The 18,247-nt window shown below is 44.9% G+C and overlaps 1 protein-coding gene across 1 annotated transcript in view; it reads right to left on the bottom strand.

Moving 5' to 3' along the window:
• THSD4 (thrombospondin type 1 domain containing 4) overlaps nucleotides 1–18,033 on the bottom strand; it is a gene marked incomplete at its 5' end in the record, with an annotated part of 540,083 nt that extends 522,050 nt beyond the window's left edge. The window contains 2 exons of the mRNA XM_082861410.1: nucleotides 5,608–5,677; nucleotides 17,939–18,033. Of these exons, the coding sequence (XP_082717536.1) occupies nucleotides 5,608–5,677; nucleotides 17,939–17,967 (99 nt within the window). The remainder of the gene's footprint in view (nucleotides 1–5,607; nucleotides 5,678–17,938) is intronic.
• Between the last annotated feature and the right edge of the window lie 214 nt (nucleotides 18,034–18,247).

Raw genomic sequence — 18,247 nt, 5'->3', positions numbered from 1 at the left:
TTGAAGAGCACTTCTCTTTGGCTGGTGGCCCTAGGAGTGAGTTTTTATTTCCTTCTTCATTGTTTTTCATTGTTTTCTAAATTCTCTGTAATAAACATGCATACTTTTAATTAAAAAGTAAACTTTAAAAAGAAAACAAGTTAAGCAGCTGTGATTAAATTATATGTATGTTTTCCCATTTGTAGGAATAAAATACGATGTTTCATGATTCTTTCCTAAATAGATTATGTTGACCATACACATTATGACTTATAAAGCAATTTGCTCAGTGAATGTCTGTCAAGCAGACAGAACAGTTTCGTTAACTTAAAAGGTTTCTGCAATCTACATATTTTCCCGTACTAATAACATATGGTTTTTATTAAAGTCTTGGTCAAGATTTTTTTGTTCTTGGTCTTACCTTATCAGCAAATGAAGCCACAGGGAGTTTCTTAAATGAAATCATTTGCCACGTGTCACTAAATAACTACCAAGAACAGAGGCTGAGCAATCCTTTCTGATGCCATCCACGTTGCAGAAGTGAGAGAAAGACTTCTGGATAGAAATATCTCAAACGGGCTACTTACACTCTGCACCCGAGTCCTCTTTTCCTGCACTATTATGGGACAGTTTTTACTGAGATGTATGCAGTCACCCAAGCAGCATTTAGAAATGCATAGTTTACTTGACAGCATTTACAAATTATGTCTTTTCCTCAGAATAACTTACACTGTAGAAATGCTTCCATATGCTAAAGTTGGACACGCTATAATAAATGAGAAAGAAAAAGGGATGTATTTTAGAGGGTAGTTTTCATACGCATACTAAACTACAGTTTGCACAAATCAGTAATGCTGTCCCTTAAGAATTTACCATAAATGGTTTTCTAATTCTTGCTGCTGCTCTCTACTACAGATTGAGAGTGGACCTTGCCACAAAACAGTCAGCAGGAATTCAATTATGATTTATCTAAGTAATGAAAACAATTGGATAGCAATCATAATTCTTAGGTTTGAATGAAAAAATATACTTTTTTTTTCTCTCAAATCCTTTGTGTTCCTTAAGGTCCAGGAGGAGACAATTTCCAACTTCAAAACACATATACAGTAATTACAGTTAACCTCTCTCTACCCGACTTTAGAGCACTGCCTAGCAAATGGCGGGCCATGGGGCAAATCCAGTATTTTGTAAATAAAGTTTCATTGGAACACAGCCATGTACATTTATTTACATGTTATCTATTGCTGCTTTTGTGCTACAAAAGCAGAGCTGACTAGTTGTGACAGAGACTTTGTAGCCCAGAAAGCCTAAAATAGTCACAACTGGTCATTTATGGAAAAACATTTCCAACCCCTGTTTTAATAAGTATCTCCTTATTTCTTACGTTGCAGAAATAAATGGATGCTACTACTGCCAGTACTGCTTGTGCTCCAGGATTTGGGGGATATAGCCGGGCAGGATGACAGTCACAGCTCCACAGAGCTCCAATAGAATGTCAAGAAGAAATTCACCACCCAAGAAAGCACTGAGTCTTTTCTTCTCTGGGGTGAATGACAATGACAATGATCCTGGCAGCTAAAATGTATATAATTATATTGAAGAACTGTCCTAAAATGCATGTTTTCCAAGTAAAGGAATCTATACATTATTTTGAAAAAATAATTTATTTAATTTAACTTTCTACTGCAAAGTCTTTAATATTTTGACAAGGAGGAACCATACACCAAGATGTGAAACTTCTTGCCCAATTTTTAGGTTCAACATTCTAAAGTCATTCATAAATCATTTTTAAAAATTCCTCAGAACAAATACTTTCTTTAAGAAATGTGGAGGCTTACCAAGCACATTATGGTGCAGCTTGGTAAAAAGAATAAACATCATTAAAAAAAAGAAAAAGAAAGAAATATGGAGGCAATAACGTTTTGTGAACCTTTTGTTCAGGCTACATTTATATCATTCAGGCTAACTTGAAAAATTAAGAGAAACAGCAAAGTAAATTGACCATTTATAAAACATTTTCAGGTATGATGGTCTATTTGAATAACAGCAAAAACTAAAAAGAACACTGGTAGATTGATTCAACTATTAGGATTAACAACCCTGATTAACCCTGAACACTAATAAATAATACAACATAATAATGAAAACAGACAGTTGTCTTAGTCTGATCCAGCTGCTATAACAAAAATACTATAGACTGTGTGGTTTATGGAAAACTTAAATTTATTTTTCACAATTTTGGAGTCTGGGATGTCCAAGATTAAGGGGCCTGTGGATCTGGTGTCTGAGGAGAACCTGTTTCCTGGTTCATTGACAGCAATGTTCTCCCTGTGTCCTCACATAGCAGAGGAGGTTAGAGATCCCTCTGGGACCTTTTTTATAAGCGCATTTATCCCCTCCTGACCTAATCACCTCCCAAAGGCTCCACCTCCAAATATCATCACACTGGGGATTAAGTTTCAACAAATGAATTTGCGGGGACACATTTGGTCTATAGCATTCCATCCCTGGGCCCCCATAATTCACACCCTTCTTGCAAGCAAAATACATTCATTCCATCCCAATAACCCAGAAAGTCTTAACTGGTTCCAGCATCATTATTAAACTCTAGGCCTATAGTCTCATCTAAATGTCACCTAAATCAGATATAGGTGAGACTCAAGGTATGATTCTTCCTGAAGCAGATTGCTCTCCGGCTGTGAATATGTGACATCAAACATGTTATGTGCTTCCAAAATACAATGGTAAGACAGGCACAGGAGAGACACTCCCATTCCAAACGGGAGAACGAGGAAAGAAGAAAGTCCAAATCCCACCCGGGGAAATTCCATAAAGGCTTAAGAATAATCCTCTTTGGCTCCATGCTCTGCCTTCCAGGCCCACTGGGCCCATGGTCCTACCTGCACGGGTTGGGGCCCCGAAGTTCCAGGCTGCGCTGCCCCCACTGTGGTTCTCCAAGGTTGGGGTCCTGGGACCTGGGCTCAAGCCTTGTCCTTTGAAATCTGGGTGGAGGCAGTCATGCCCCCAAGGCTCTGCTGGGCACAGCCCACACCCTTCCCCGGGCCACTGGAGCAGCTCCTGGCGCAGCTGAGGAGCTCGGAGTGAGTGTGGGGAGTGGAAACCGCCAAGCAAGGTGATGCAGAGATGAGCCAGATCTGGAAGGCACTGCAGCCCCCTTTGCATTCTTCCACTGTCCTGGACAATAAATAGCTCCTGGCATCTGTCGAGATAACTGACTAATTGCCTTATCAAACAGTCTCTCAACCACACCCATAGTATCCTTCCCTGGACAGGCTTTCTCAATCTTTTCAATACGGATCTGCTGAAGATTTTCCAAAATCTTTACATTCTGTGTTCTGCTTCCTTTCCAGTTAACAGTTCCATCTTTAAGTCATTTTTCTCTTCTCACTTTTTACTATGAGCAGTCAAGAGAAACCAGGTCACTCCTTCAACACTTTGCTTAGATTTCTTTGGCTAAATATCTAATTTCATCACTTGCAAGTTCTACCTGCCACAAAACACCAGAACAGGAACAAGCCAAGTTCTCTGTCACTTTATAACAAGCACAGCCTTTCCTCCAGTTTCCAATAACATGTTCCTCATTTCCATCTGAGACCCCATTAGAATGGCCTCTAACCTCTATATTTCTACCAATATTTTATTCGGGATTGCTTAGGTATTCTCTGGGAAGATTGAGCTCCCCTCTTTTCTTTCTCAGCTCTCACCCGAATCGCCTTTAAAAGTCCATTCATGGCAACATAGGCTTTTTCTAACATGCACTTCAAAACTCCTCCAGCCTCTACCCATTACCCAATTCCAATGCCACTTCCACGTTTTAGGTATTTGTTAGAGCAGCACCACCACTTCTCAGTGCCGATTTTTGTCTTAGTCTGTTTGAGCTGCTAAAGCAGAATATCATAGACTGAGTGGCTTATACAGAACAGAAATTGATCTCTCACAGTTCTGAAGTCTAGATGTCCGAGGTCAGAGTGCCAGCACAGTGCCGACCTCCGGGGTGCAGACTTCTCCTTGCATCCTCGCATGGTGGGGCAGCAAGCTCTCCCATAACGCTAACAAGGGCACTAATCCCATTCATGAGGACCCCACTCCATCACCTAATCACCTCCCAAAGGTCCCACCTTCAAATACCACCATATAGGGGTTTAGGTTTCAACACACCAACCTGGGGGGCAGGGAGGACACAAACATTCAATCTATCATAGTTGTCCTCTCTGACTCTTGAAATCATGAATGGGGATGATGCAGTACAGTAAAAGGGGTGTAAATTGCCAAGTGACTCCAACAAAATGATGCTTAGATCTTGGCCAGGTTTTCCATTCATTCAGTCAGTCTTTCAGCAAGTATTTTATTGAGCACCTACAACAGGCCAGGCTGTATTCCAGGAGGTGGAAATTGGGGAGTGAACAAGACAGGTAAGATCCCACCCTCATGGAGCTGACACCCTAATGGGGGACACGACACAATACAGGTTCACATCTGGCCCAGAAAGACAAAGTCAGAACATAATCCACAGACCTAAGATAAATCAGACTAATCAGACAAGAACATCAAGAACTTCTCCCAAGAAGGTGCATATCTAGGCAAACCTGTACACATACTCTTTTCTTGCCCCTCTTCTCTCCTGGACTTCACCTATGAAAAGCCCCTCTAGGAAAGGTTCCAACCAACTCAGTCACAGTTAGATACAAATGACTGACCTATCAGTCCTCTCAGAAGTATCTGCATTTCATTACCTGTAGACATAAGGAGTTCCTAGGTAGGAGAAAGGGATTTTAGGGACCCTCCCAAAGTCATATCATGCATCTGTTTCTCAGGAAATATTAATCACACAAGTGCTCTGTTGCAGGACAGCATTGGGCTTGTTTAGGCAGCAGTGAATAATTCCTTTACTATGAAACACACAGAGCCTGAAGGGAAGCATGCCTGCTACTGTCCGTTTGTCCCTCCAGATGCTCTGTCCACCCTTCTCCACCCAGCCCTGTTGCCCAGGAGGCTGGCCTTTGGGTACTGCATTAAGGGAGTTTTCTGTCTTCTGTCCTTTGGTTGGATTCAGGTTTAGGGAGTCACCAGCAGGAGATGGAGGGGGGGAGGTAAAAGAGGGCCGGGTCCTTATTTCCCTGCTCCCCCCCCCCCCAAGCCTGGCCGCTGGCTGCTGCGTCCTTCTAACCGAAGATCATGGATGGCTCCCTCCGAGGGGCGCTCTTACATGGCTACAGCCTCAGCTTTAGCTGCAGCTCTGTCTCACCATCCACACGCATGCCCCTGAGGTGCCCCTAGCGGGGGTAAAGGCTCCGCCGAAGCTCCTCCACCCCTAGGGGAGGTAGAGTCTGCTCGCTCATCTCTCCTTAACCGCCCCACTTTAATGGACACGGGCTACAAAGCCAGCACTGCTTTCGGATCAGAGACTGGCTCTGGGCACCAGCTTCATTTTGAAGATCAAGAACTTCGGAAGGATAGGAAGACTGGTGAACATCCTACGAATGGTGCTTCCTCTGAGAATCAGCGGTGACCCAGCCTCCACATAGAACAAAGCTCAAGGCGGTGATGACTGGTCCAACCCCAGGCCCTCGGGCAGAGAAGGAAAGCCTCTGAACGGCCGTGGCTTACCTTTCTGTGTTCAGTGGAGGGCTGTGGGCAGACGAGCTGGAATCCAAGCAGCAGGAGGGAACCCAGGACACTGAGAAAGAAAAACAGCAACAGGCAGGGCTGTGAGTATGTTCCAGGCAGCAGTGTCCAGCAGAAGGCGCATCTCCATCTCGTCACTGGAAGGGAGAGCACAGTGCAACCCAGGCCCTGGATGTGACCCAGTGAAGATGCAAAGGGCCCCGCAGGAGAGGAGACAGCTGTGGGCGGGGCTGTGGCATGAGGCAGACCTGGGATCAAACCCCACTTTACCGCTTACCGGCAAGGTTTCCAAGTCAGGACATTTAACCTCTTTGAGCCTCAGTCTCCTCCCTTGTAAGATGGGGATACCACAGAAGCTGGCTGGAGGTCTGGGGAGGCCTGTATCAGATAACACACCGTGCCCTGGCACAGAGTAAGTGCTCGTGCATGCTTGGTCCTCGTGGAGGTGGTAAGGTCAGGCCAGAAGGAGGGCAGCTTCTCCCAGGTAAGTTCCTCTCCCTCATTCCAGGCTTTCCTCGGAACCATTCCTCTGCCCGTCCTTGGGCTTTTAGTGTCAGATATGTTCTCCATGGATGGGATTAGCTGTGTTAAGCCCCACTGTCACCAGCCCTGATTAAGGCTTGTCATCAAATAAAGAGAAGGTGTAGAAATAGGAACCAGCTGGCCCCGAGACAGCAGCGTATGCTGGGAGAGCGTGAAGCTTTGGATTCAAACACATCGAGGCCAGAATCCCAACTCCGCCATTCCCATCTGTCTCAACCACTGCGCCAGCAGGGAAGCCCTTGAATCCTTCTTTTAAGGGTTTAACCCTGAGGGCAGTTAGGTAACCCAGTGCTTCTCAACCTTTTTGAGGCTCTAACATAACTGAGAGATGTGAGACATGCCCTTGTCCAAAGGAAAACTCACTGTGTAGAGGCGGGCATGAGGAATACCTGTCTGAATCTGGGGGGTAAGGCCTGTGGAGCTAGAAAAGCTCCCACCATCTCTGAGAACCCTAAATTCCACCCTAACCTTCACTGTGCCTGAAAATGAGACCGGTCCTAGCAGAACACACAGAATGGATGTGGCCGGACTGGTTAAAGACCGTGTGGTGGGACAAGAAGCAGGGGGAAGGGATATGTACCAAGGTGTTCCATGCATCCTTTTTGTTGCTGTCTTAGAGTTGCACTGAAGTCCCAAAGCCAAGAACCAACGGGATGACATACACACACGTTCCAAAGAGAAGGGCTGCACCGTGTACTCAGGACCAGAAACGGAGGTGCCTCCCTCTGCCCCCACCCATCCTGTCCCGCAGCCCCTCACCCTAAACCTTCAGGCTGAGCAAGGAGCGGGGTGTGGGCTGGTGAATGGGAGAAGTTTGCTAGGGATGCAGGAATGCTGAGCACAGCCCCTCCACTCCCCTTAGGGGAGGAAAAGTTGGAACTCTTCCCAGCCAAACAAGGAGGGCTACCATTCGAGAGCTTGATCTGGACCCCCTGGCTTTGGGGTATAAGGAGCGGTGCTTGATTTTCCCCCGAAACGTATTTAAAGGCCAAAACCTGGCTGGAGTGTCTAGGAGGGCGGAGCAGTGCGAGAGGGCTGGGGGGATGGGAGCAGCCTACATACCTGGAGCTTAAAGGGGCAAGGAAAGCTGGGGTTCTCCCATGGAAAGCAGGACTCAGGTCCTCTGGCAAGGACCTCATCAATGCAGATCGCTCATCAAAAGACAGGTGATGTGTGGTGCGTACCCATGGGGCCCGGGAGCCGGGGGAGACGGGATAAAGAGGCAGCCAGTTCTCGCACAGCCTGAACCAGGGCATGAGCAACAGGAGATCCCAGTGAGGGGGAGGTTCTCCAAAGGACCAACCAAAGGGCCCTGAGAGGAGAATCCACAACATAACACCGGCCAAGCCAGGACAGCAACACCAGATGACAGCGGGCACCGATGCTATTGAGATCCTCTTTGCCCAGCTATCTGTCCCCTCCCCTGCTCTGTCCTGGAGGAACTAATGAGGACCAGAGGGAGCGGGGCACAGAGGGGAACTAGGAGTGTGAAGAAACAGCCAAGCCCTCTCTTCCCACTACAGGGGTCTGAGGCCAGACCAGGCCCAGGATGGGGGGAAGAAAGAAGCTTTAAATTGGATGAGAGACTGAAGATTTTATATCTGACTAGACTTTCTTTTAATGTAGCATATCTGTACATGAAATCCTTCCAAGTAAGGAATCTATTCAGAAAAATATAAAATTAGTGGTGAAAAGAATCAAAGAATGATTTAAAACTTGCTGAGGCTCTAGGCCAGTGCTGTCCAAGAGAACTTTCTACAACAATGGAAATGTTCTCTCTCTGTACTGTCCAAAGCACAGGCACATGGATCTGTGCTGCTCGGCACACAGGGGGCTAAGCGTGCACGCCTGGATGGTGAAGTTACTGATGCCTTAGATTCACCCAAAAAGTACTCAAGGAAAACAAAAACTAAAGCTACTGAAGGAAAACTAAAACTTCTAGAAGGATGGGCATTCAACCATTAAAGCTACCCCCTCCCTCACATACACACATCTTTTGGGGCCTTTTGATACTTGAAAGAGAGACTGCTCATTAAGCCTGCAATGGACCAGAAAACTGCCTAAGCTGTCTTCCAGGCACGGGGCAGGGGTATCAAAAGGAGTGGGTGTGAACACAGCGATGGGAAAAGAACAGTTATTTTTCTAGTTGTATCCTTACTGGATACAACCTTATACTCCTTGGTTACATGACCTTGGGCAAAGCACCTCTGCACCTCAGTTTCTTCATCGGTAACATGGGAATAATAGAACCCGCCCTGCCCACCTCAAATGAGTTCATGCGCAAGAAAGCACCTTATGAAGCCGTGCCTACAAATCTGAATCATTTGTAACACATTCTGGCACTGTTTACTCATTTAAAAAGAAAACCAGATTGGTGTGGTTTTGTTAAGAAAACAAACAGCAGCTCCAGAAATGCGTTACACCTCAGCCCCTCAAAGTTCTTGGCACACACCTAAGCCACATATGTGTAATGCAATCAGGAGCCGTTTTGCTTAACCACGCATCCCAGGCTGCACTTCCATAACAGTGGGGGACTTGGAGTGGGAGAGGGAGTGAAAGATGGGAGAAGGGAAAATTCTAGGTTTCCTGTTGTCTTGGAGGGACTGCATTCCAGGGTTGCCTGGTCAACTCTACTCCCAGATATGGTTACAGCTCCTTCCCTTCCCACGTTCAGGTGTCTGCCCAAAGGTGTCTCTTCTCCATAAGGCTTCCCTGACCCTACATAAAACAGGACTTCCTCTCCCAGCCCAGCCTACTTCTCCTTCTCCATAGCGCTTTCCATTTCACATAGGATGTCTTTATTCACTTAAATTTCTTCCTCTGCCCACTAGGATATAAGGTCCATGAGATCAGGGAGTCTGTTTTGTTACTCCTTTATCTCCCAGCACCTCGGAAAGTATCTGCTACATAGGAAGAGCACTGATTTAATGAATGAGGCTTCATCCTCTTATGACCCGTGAAATTTCAAGATAAGTGGAAAGAGAGTGGATTAGTGGATTTCAAAATGTCCAAAGTAACTTTGGGAGATTTGCAAAGCTCTTTTATGAGGGATTTATAAGAATCAGTGTGCTTTTGAGTCTCTACGTGACTTTCCAAAAATTCATCCTCATAGGATTTACACAAGGTCTGGCAGCAGAATGTTTGTTGGTGCTTTTGTTGCAAAAATGCTACGCAAGTTATGTTCAGATGCTCAGATGCTTCTTCTCTTCATCAAGCTGGGCCCCAGTGAGGCTAAAATGCATAGGGATACCCAATAAAATTCTTGCTGGAATAAAACCTTAGTTAGTAAATGGGCTCTGCTCTGAATGGAATAGAATAAATTCCCCCAGAGGGGAAATTATTCTTTGGGCTGCAATCACACCAGCCAGAGCAATATATAACCCCAGGGGCCAGATGAAACTCGGCCAAGGGCTGTAAGGTTCCCACCCCTACTCTGTAGACTCCGTTTTAGGACACCTCAGCTTGCTCGCACATCCCTGTCTAATTGCTAGTCCATAGCTGTGCCCACAGCTCTTTAAAACACTGACAGTCTGGCTCAAACTCTTGCTCCTCCTGACCCAGTTCGAAATTAATGTTTGGGGAATGGGAGAGCATGTGCGTGTCTGTGTGTGCGCGACTCGTGTGTTATTCCACTTTGATAGTTTGATTTGGCAAACTGCTCCCAGCTTGCAACGTTTTGACAGATTGAAGGCTACCAGGGCCTTTGGCAAGCAAATCACACTCTCCCCTCCAAGCGGTGGCGGAAGCCACATTTCTAGCGAGACTTTCCGATTCACCTTGCAGGAGAAGCTGCCCAGCGTTTCACACCAATCAGAACAACAACAACAACAAAAGTTACGCCGTTTACCCAGCCCTGTTCTAGATTAGAAACACTCTAACATTTCATTTCCTGTAGAAAATAATGCCCGCTGAAATCTGGTACAAGATTGACATCACGGAACTGGGACTCTGCCCTTGTGTATTCGCCTGGGCCAACCCCTTCCCACCCCCGTCCCCCAATCATCCTTGACTCCAGTGAGGGTGGATCATGTCACAGCCTCTGTGTACCTCGGATTATCTCAATGAATTCAATGCCACTTGAGCATATTAAGTCACAAAACAAGCAAAAGAGCAAAAAATAAATAAAGGACCTTACTTTTTTCCTTTTCAGTTAATACAACCCAAGAGATATTTGGGGAGCAACCTGATCACGAATAAAATTATACTGACCTTCACAAAAGACAGCCAAAATCTTAGCATCGAAGTGAAATCTCCACCTGCACTCTGCGGATCAAACATTTTTGCTAAGTGTGCATTTTACTGTGTTCAGCTCAATCCTCTGCCTTCCTCTGACAGCAGTTAAAGGGTAAAGGCAGCAAGAGAAGGAGATGGGTTACAAATGACATTAGCCAGAAGACTACGTGGTTACCACTGATCTCAACGCTTACAAGTATTATTTCATTTAATTGTCAAAACCATGCTATCAGACACTTTGATTATACCCATTTTTCAGGGAGGAATTTGAGGCACAGAAAGGCTAAGAGTCATTTATTGAAGGGCACACACACCTAACGAGTGGCAAAGCCTGATTTCAATGCCAAAAGTCAGATTCTTGGCCTGGACCCTTAACCACTGTGCTCTGGGGCCTCCTAGGACACAACACACCTTGAAACCAAGCATTTGCCATTTTATTACATCACTTTTCTTCCGCAGTCTGTATAAGGCTGTGGCTTCACACGTCTGTTTTACCTTCTGTCGTTGCTTGCAAAAAAATAATCAGAAGATAAGTGGATACAGTAAAACTTCATGCATCCACTGTCACTAGACAACAGTCTAAATTTTAAAATAATTGAAGCTTACCATTGAAATCCCAAACTTAAAAAAAAATTACATTCTGTTTCTTTGCCCTGCTTTCTCATAGAGTATGCTGCGCTTAAGCAACCTTGTTTAGATGACTCAGAGTCACCAGAGTGAGTATTAATCCATTTGTGCAGCATAAGGTGGCGGCCTTGGAGCACAGCAGCCTGAGAGCACCGTGGAAGCCTGAGGCTTTCTGAATCCAGTTGGCCCTTGGCCAGCTCCTCCCTACCGTCAGGCAGGCTTCGCTTACCTTCCTACAGATGAGCCCGCGCCTCTTAACTCGGCTTCCTTCGGGTCCGCCTTGGCCTCGGAAACCGTTAGACAACCAAGCTGCAGCGAGGCCAAGATCAAACCGGCTCAGGGAAAAGGCCTGCCTGGCTTTCGGGGAGTAAATGTTTCCATTTTAGAGCATGGACTTACGGACACCTATTCTAATTGCATATTGGTTTTTATTGCTTATTTCCAGGCTCTCAATTATCACAGCCATTTGTGTTTTCTGGACTGGGGTCTCTGGAAAAGTGACGTGTTCTGTCACAGCACAGCTCTTTTTTTTTTTTTTTTTTAATTTTATTTATTTATTTTTGGCTGTGTTGGGTCTTCATTTCCGTGCGAGGGCTTTCTCTAGTTGCGGCGAGCGGGGGCCACTCTTCATCACGGTGTGCGGGCCTTTCACTATCGCGGCCTCTCTTGTTGCGGGGCACAGGCTCCAGACGCACAGGCTCAGTCGTTGTGGCACACGGGCTTAGTTGCTCCGCAGCATGTGGGATCTTCCCAGACCAAGGCTCGAACCCGTGTCCCCTGCATTGGCAGGCAGATTCTCAACCACTGCGCCATCAGGGAAGCCCCACAGCACAGCTTTTTAAGACACGAGACCCTTTGGTAAATTCCCCTGCTCCATGGTAGGCTTCTTGAGGAAACAGTTCTGATACATCTTTGCAGCAAGCAGAATGACCAGCGCCGTCTTGGTCCAAACTCAGGGCTAATCAGCAGCAAGTGAATAAAAGAATGGAAGGAGAGGATGAAGTGAGGGGAGAAAGAAAAATGAGAGAGAGGAAATGCCAGTCACCAAGAAATACAAAGTGCTGCTGTGACCGACACTTTCATCAGGAAAGTGTTTTCTAAGTACATCCCAGAATTCTCTGTTGGAAAAACAGAACTTGGGGAAGGAAAAAGACAATGCTAAAAGGTGGGTTTCTACAAGTTGGAGATATTGATTCTGATCCCGGGGTGAGAGGGGTGTCAATGTTAACCTGAGTCATATAAATTCACTCGAGTATACAAGGAACAGGTAGTTGGCAGCTCAATGATCACACCTTGACTCCACTGAACCCTTTTTGGTACACAAGGTTCTAGCAAATCCCACAGTCAAGTTCTGAGTGATGAGGATGACAGCCAGGTGTAGGACTGTGCCAGGCACAAAGAAAAATCAATACTGTCTGAAAGCCTGCCATCATTTTATAGGGGTGGGTTTGCCAGGGCAGTCCTCCAAAAATCTATTTTATTTCCTGCTAGCCTCTATGCCTACCATTCAGATGGCTCCTACCGGGCTTCCCACAAAAGATTCCAGCAGGTTCTTCCTTGGTACACTTGTACTCTTCTGCATCTACCAGATGAGTTGCGTTTATATGGAGTTTAACCATGGTCCCAAAATTGACGATGCCAGGGCTTTGTAATTACATAAAATATTCAAATAGTACACAGGTCCATGAAGCAGAATGCAAAAAGAAAGAGTAGTTGGTAGTTGTTTCTGCACAAACGAAGCTGAATGCTTTGGAAAGACTCAATAAAGGCAAGTTGCCAAAAAAACCAAAAAAAAACTGGCAAATTAGGTGTGGATGAGACAACTGTAAATGATTAGGGGCAAAAATAATAAAAATCCAGAATCATTCTATACACAGATTGCTTTGCAAATGTCTTTAGATTCCCATTTCACTTTAAAGAAACCCAGATGGAAACCTCAGATAATGCTTACGGGTGTGGTTTGTGCAAGAAAGACAATCAGGGGTTCACGCTCAAAGAAAAGTCCTTGGCCCCCATATCAAAAACTTGGTGAGTGAACGTACATGTGTTTTAAGTTAAAAATAAACTGTTAAAGGTGTGTGTCTGTATCATTTGTATGATCTTCTGCTTTAACCTACTTTTATAGTTAACTGAAGATCCTAATCAGGAAAGAAGAATCTTCTCCATTTTTTCTCTCACACGAAGGATAATTATTAACTTATTCATTCAATATTCAACAAATATTTATTAAGCATCACCTGGATAGTGGTTTAGATGCGGGCTACACCAACTCAGCCCTGCCTTATTGACACCTGAAGTTCAATACTTAGGATACCAGCCTGGCCTATTCTCTTCCCCCTCCTCCTCTTGCCCCCCCTCCCCTCCCCTCCCCTCCCCTCCCCTCCCCTCCCCTCCCCACCCCTCCCCTCCCCTCCCCTCCCCACCCCTCCCCTCCCCTCCCCTCCCCTCCCCACCCCTCCCCTCCCCTCTCCCTCTTGCCCCTCCCCTCCCCCTCCTGCCCCTCTCCTCCCCTCCCCTCCCCTCCCCTCCCCTCCCCTCCCACTCCTGCTCCTCCCCCTCCTGCCCCTCCCCCTCCCACTCCTGCCCCTCCTGCCCCTCCCCCTCCCACTCCTGCCCCTCCTCTTTCCTGTTTTCTTCCTGCCCATATTTCTCCTCCTCCTTCACCCCATTTCTTTTTTTTTTTGCGGTATGCGGGCCTCTCACTGCTGTGGCCTCTCCCACTGCAGAGCACAGGCTCCAGACGCACAGGCTCAGCGGCCATGGCTCACGGGCCCAGCCGCTCCGCCGCATGTGGGATCTTCCCGGACCGGGGCACGAACCCGTGTCCCCTGCATCGGCAGGCGGACTCTCAACCACTGCGCCACCAGGGAAGCCCCACCTCATTTCTTGATCACTGGCATAGGGACTCTAATTGATCCCATGACCCTTCCCAATTATCACATATTTCTCTACTCCGAGGGGAGTCTCAGTTTTCATTCCTCAGCTATCACTACTTTGGGCATTCTCTTTCTCACACTTACAAGTAAACTTTCTGAACCCCCTTCCTTCTTGTTGTTTGTATTCAGGATCTTTTTCAGTTCCCCAAGAACAGCCGCCTTTCTCTTTCTCATTTCCTCAATCCCTTCTGGTTGTATTTCTCAGCGAAGTAGCTGACAGGCATTACAGTAATATTACTGTGTGTATCAAGGAAAAGAAAAGCCTTACTTTTCAGAAGACTAAAACCAGACACTTGACCTAGGGCCATCAACCTGTAAAATGATCCAGAACTCTCCTAAGTAAGAGCCATGAAAATCACCATCTAACCCCATAATCCCTCTAATTACATCTGCATTTCTTCAAAAACTACTATTCAAAATAAGAATCCCCCCCCCCCCCAATCAACTTTAACCACTTGTTTGGCATTTTCAATAGTTTTGTTTTCCTCTGTGTTTTCATCTCAAAGATAACTTGTATCAACTATACAAAAGCACTCCATGAGGTAAAGAAAGAGCCCCTGACCAAGCAGACTGGCTCTAAAGAGACTTTGTTGGCTGGCCATGGTAGGTGGCCATCTTCACTTGTTACACTGCTTCCAGGGAGAAAACTGAGTTTCCTTCCACTCAAGCACTGAAAAAACACACATAGATGTAACTGTGCATACCCAAAAAAAGGTGAATAATTTGGAGCAAGTCTTTAAGAAATATATACACTTCTGTATTACTTAGTGCCTTTTCCTCTCTAACTTGTAACCGGTGACAAACCTTAATCTAGCCTTGACCAATCCTTTGGTCCAAACGGATTTCGCCTGCCCTGAGTTTTGCACGGCATCCAAGTCTTGTCCAAGGTTCAATGGCAACTCGCTAACCAGCTCCATCTAGAGTTAAAATCTTAGTGTCTCTTCTGCTACTGGGTTTAACTGTGGTTCTTTTGATTACTACAGATTCTGAGCAGGGCAGAGACACTCTTGCTATGTTAATACTCAGGGCTTCTCCATCTCTTTCAATGACGGGGAGGCTGGCTTTCTGTTTCCCTGTGGCTTGGCAAAAACTGGGGAGGGATTTTTAAACGAAATCTCTGCATATCAGAACTGTGAATCCCCTTAAGTGCTTTTTCCTCTCAGGGATTTTCTTGGCAACTAACTCCCAATTTTTCTCTGGTGTTTTCTCTATAGGTAGAGAAATCCTCCAGCTTTTCCTATGGATCTTTATGTATTTGGTTGCCCTGATAAGTATTAAAAAGCCCTTAATATTCGTGTTTCTCTGTGTGCTTCTCATCTACCGATTTTATCAAAGACCTTTCACTCTTAAAGTAACCATAGCTCTTTACCCCAGAACATTTTGAAAGGCATTTAAACAAAAGATACTCTCGCTTTTGTTTGTTTGTTTGTTTTTGTCGGGTTAACATATATTTACGTGGCCCTAGAAACAGAATGCAGAATGGTTTATGAGTACCTGGCTTATGAAGAAGGAGACTTGATGGAAATCTTCAGCTGAGCTCTCCCAAAGACTCTCCCGTCCTCATAACTCACATTTTCTTTCCCCAGTCCTTACAGCAGGACTGTTGGAGAAACGTCCTGCTGAGTAGCTCTGTTCAAACAATCCCTTCAGCAGGACCATAATCCTGAAGGCCTGTCAAGACTTCCAGAGTTCTGCCCGGAGGGTAGCAAGGCCACATCTAGCTTTCAACAACTCCCACCCTGCTAATTTCTAATCTGTGGGCAATTTCTCTGAAATAATGCACAGCTTGGAGGTGAGCCCACCAAGCCTCCCTTGAAGGGAGATGGCCTCCGTATCACAGATCATTACAGAGATTAACTGCAGGGGCATCAATTAAAATTCCAAGCATTAAGAAAAAAAAAAACTTTGCAAAAGGGACTTCTCTCAAATGAAGCCCTACTTGTACAGCCTGGGTGGCCACAATTTTGAGGGTCTTCAGTACTTGTAGGGGCCTTTCTGATGGCAGCTAGATTTACACTTGCTTACCACATGGGGAAACTTAGGCTTTATCTGCTGCTCTTTTCAATCTGATTCAATATATGACTGTGACCTCCACTTCTGTGTCTCCCATTGGGTCCTGGTGTTCAAATATGCTGTGGTCCTAAAGTGACCCAGTGGTCCAACTGCATTTCTCATTCCCCTGTGGTTTTGCAGCAGTATGTTGCAGCTTCCACAAACTGGATACATATTTTATGTCTTGAAATATCTTTTAAATTATGTTTTAAACTATGGCTAAAAAAAAATGCACCCATGCTAATTTAGATTAGATACCAAAGACTAACCCTGAAGAGACTTGGGCTGCTCTGTTCATGGCTGGATTCTGCAGAAGCCTCAGGATGGAGCTTTTCCTGCCTTCTCTGACTCTTTTTGACACACTTGTTTATGTCACTGATGAAGAAGCTTATAGCTCTGCATGGGTCTTTGGACTGCAGGCCTGCGCACGTCAATTCATGTAAAATTATACAGGCAGTTACAGACTAAGCTCACACACACACACCACACTCAGTGAAATGCCAGGCATGGGTCTAAGAGCATCTGCCTGGCAAATGCTCTAGCCCTGGTTGGGCCATCACATGTGGCACTGTCATAATAACATATTACAGACCGTTTTACTTTCCAGTGTAAGTTCTGGGCATTTGGGACTAACATATAGTTAAGGGGGGAAGAAAAAACTACAAGATATCCTTAGCGACTCAACTTTTTTTTTTTTTTTTGAATGAAGAACTTGGGCTGATTATTATTTTTTTTTAACATCTTTATTGGGGTATAATTGCTTTACAATGGTGTGTTAGTTTCTGCTTTATAACAAAGTGAATCAGTTATACATATACATATGTTCCCATATCTCTTCCCTCTTGTGTCTCCCTCCCTCCCACCCTCCCTAAGCGACTCAACTTTGAAACAAAAAGTTCTTCCTTTCCCTTTCTAGATTCTGAATCAATTTCTTTAAAGAGTATCCTGAGATTGCAAAATGAGCTGCATTGAAGAACTGTTACCAATTGCCATTACTTACCTGTATGGATCAAGATTTTGTTAATACTACACAGCTAAAACCAGTCGCAAAATAAACTAGATGCTGAGACTGATGTACAAGCCATCATCCATAAATCGGATTTCAAATTTTGATGTTTATCCAAACAGACTCATTAATCTCATAATGTGTAAATATTACAAACTCAAACATCTAAAATAAATTTCTCTTAATAAAATGCTGCCGTTGGCTATTTGTATGTTGAGATTTTTACATAGGATTTTGACTGAAGAAGTTTTAAAGGGGTCTACCATCTTAAGGAAAGTTTGAAAACAGCCTCGATGCTAGAGCACCAAGCCCTTTCCCTGACTCTGCCCTGAAGGAAGTGAGCACCAGGAATTAAGCACTGGTTTTCTGATTTGCATACAGAGACGATACTACTTGTTCTACTTACTTTGCATGGTTGATATCTGTATCAAATAAAACATACAGGTGTGTCATAGATGTTTTGAACAGAAGGGACCAGAGAGGTCACCTTCTAAATACACTCGATCAATTAAGTCACAGTCTGTGGGGATACAGCCAGAGGACAATATTTTCTAAAGTTTTTCAGGTGATTCTATTGTACAACCATGATAAATACCCACCAATCCAGTGACATCTTTATTTAAAAACAAAAAACAAAAACTGAGTCCTAGATGTTTCCCAGCAAAAATAGCAGAGCACAACATCGAACCTAAGTCACTTGAATCTCAGTCCAAAATACCTCTCACCGTAGCACACAGTTCCCCAGGCCTCAGCAGCCTTTGTGAATAACAAATTTACTACATATATGTACACAGCATATAAAAAATATCTGTGAGATGCAGGCCCTCAAGGCTAGTTATTATAAGAAATATATAGTAAAATTCAAATATCAAATTTCTTATTTCCCTGTTCTCTTTTTAAAAGGTTCTCCACTTACCTGAGAGACTCCAGGAAACAGGAAACCATGATGCTGGGTATCCCAGGAAAAGCAAGGGCTCCTCAGAGATGTTGCCAATTTTCTGCAGATGGGGGTGGCACTCAACTCCTACAGAAGAAAAACAATGCTATTTTTAGCATCGTTTGCTTAGGAAGATTCTAGAGCCTAAGATTCTGCAGCTTAAGTTGGCCAATTAAACCGGAAGTGAGCAAATGGAAGACATTAGGACAAAAATACCATTGCCCAGTTATGCCCAATTATGGTTACCAGATTGCCCAAATGAAAGCAGATTATGTATGAACATGAGGT

Source organism: Leucopleurus acutus (assembly GCF_964270905.1).
Source record: "Leucopleurus acutus genome assembly, chromosome: 1".
Taxonomy (NCBI): domain Eukaryota; kingdom Metazoa; phylum Chordata; class Mammalia; order Artiodactyla; family Delphinidae; genus Leucopleurus; species Leucopleurus acutus.
This window is presented reverse-complemented; position numbering and strand designations above follow the sequence as displayed.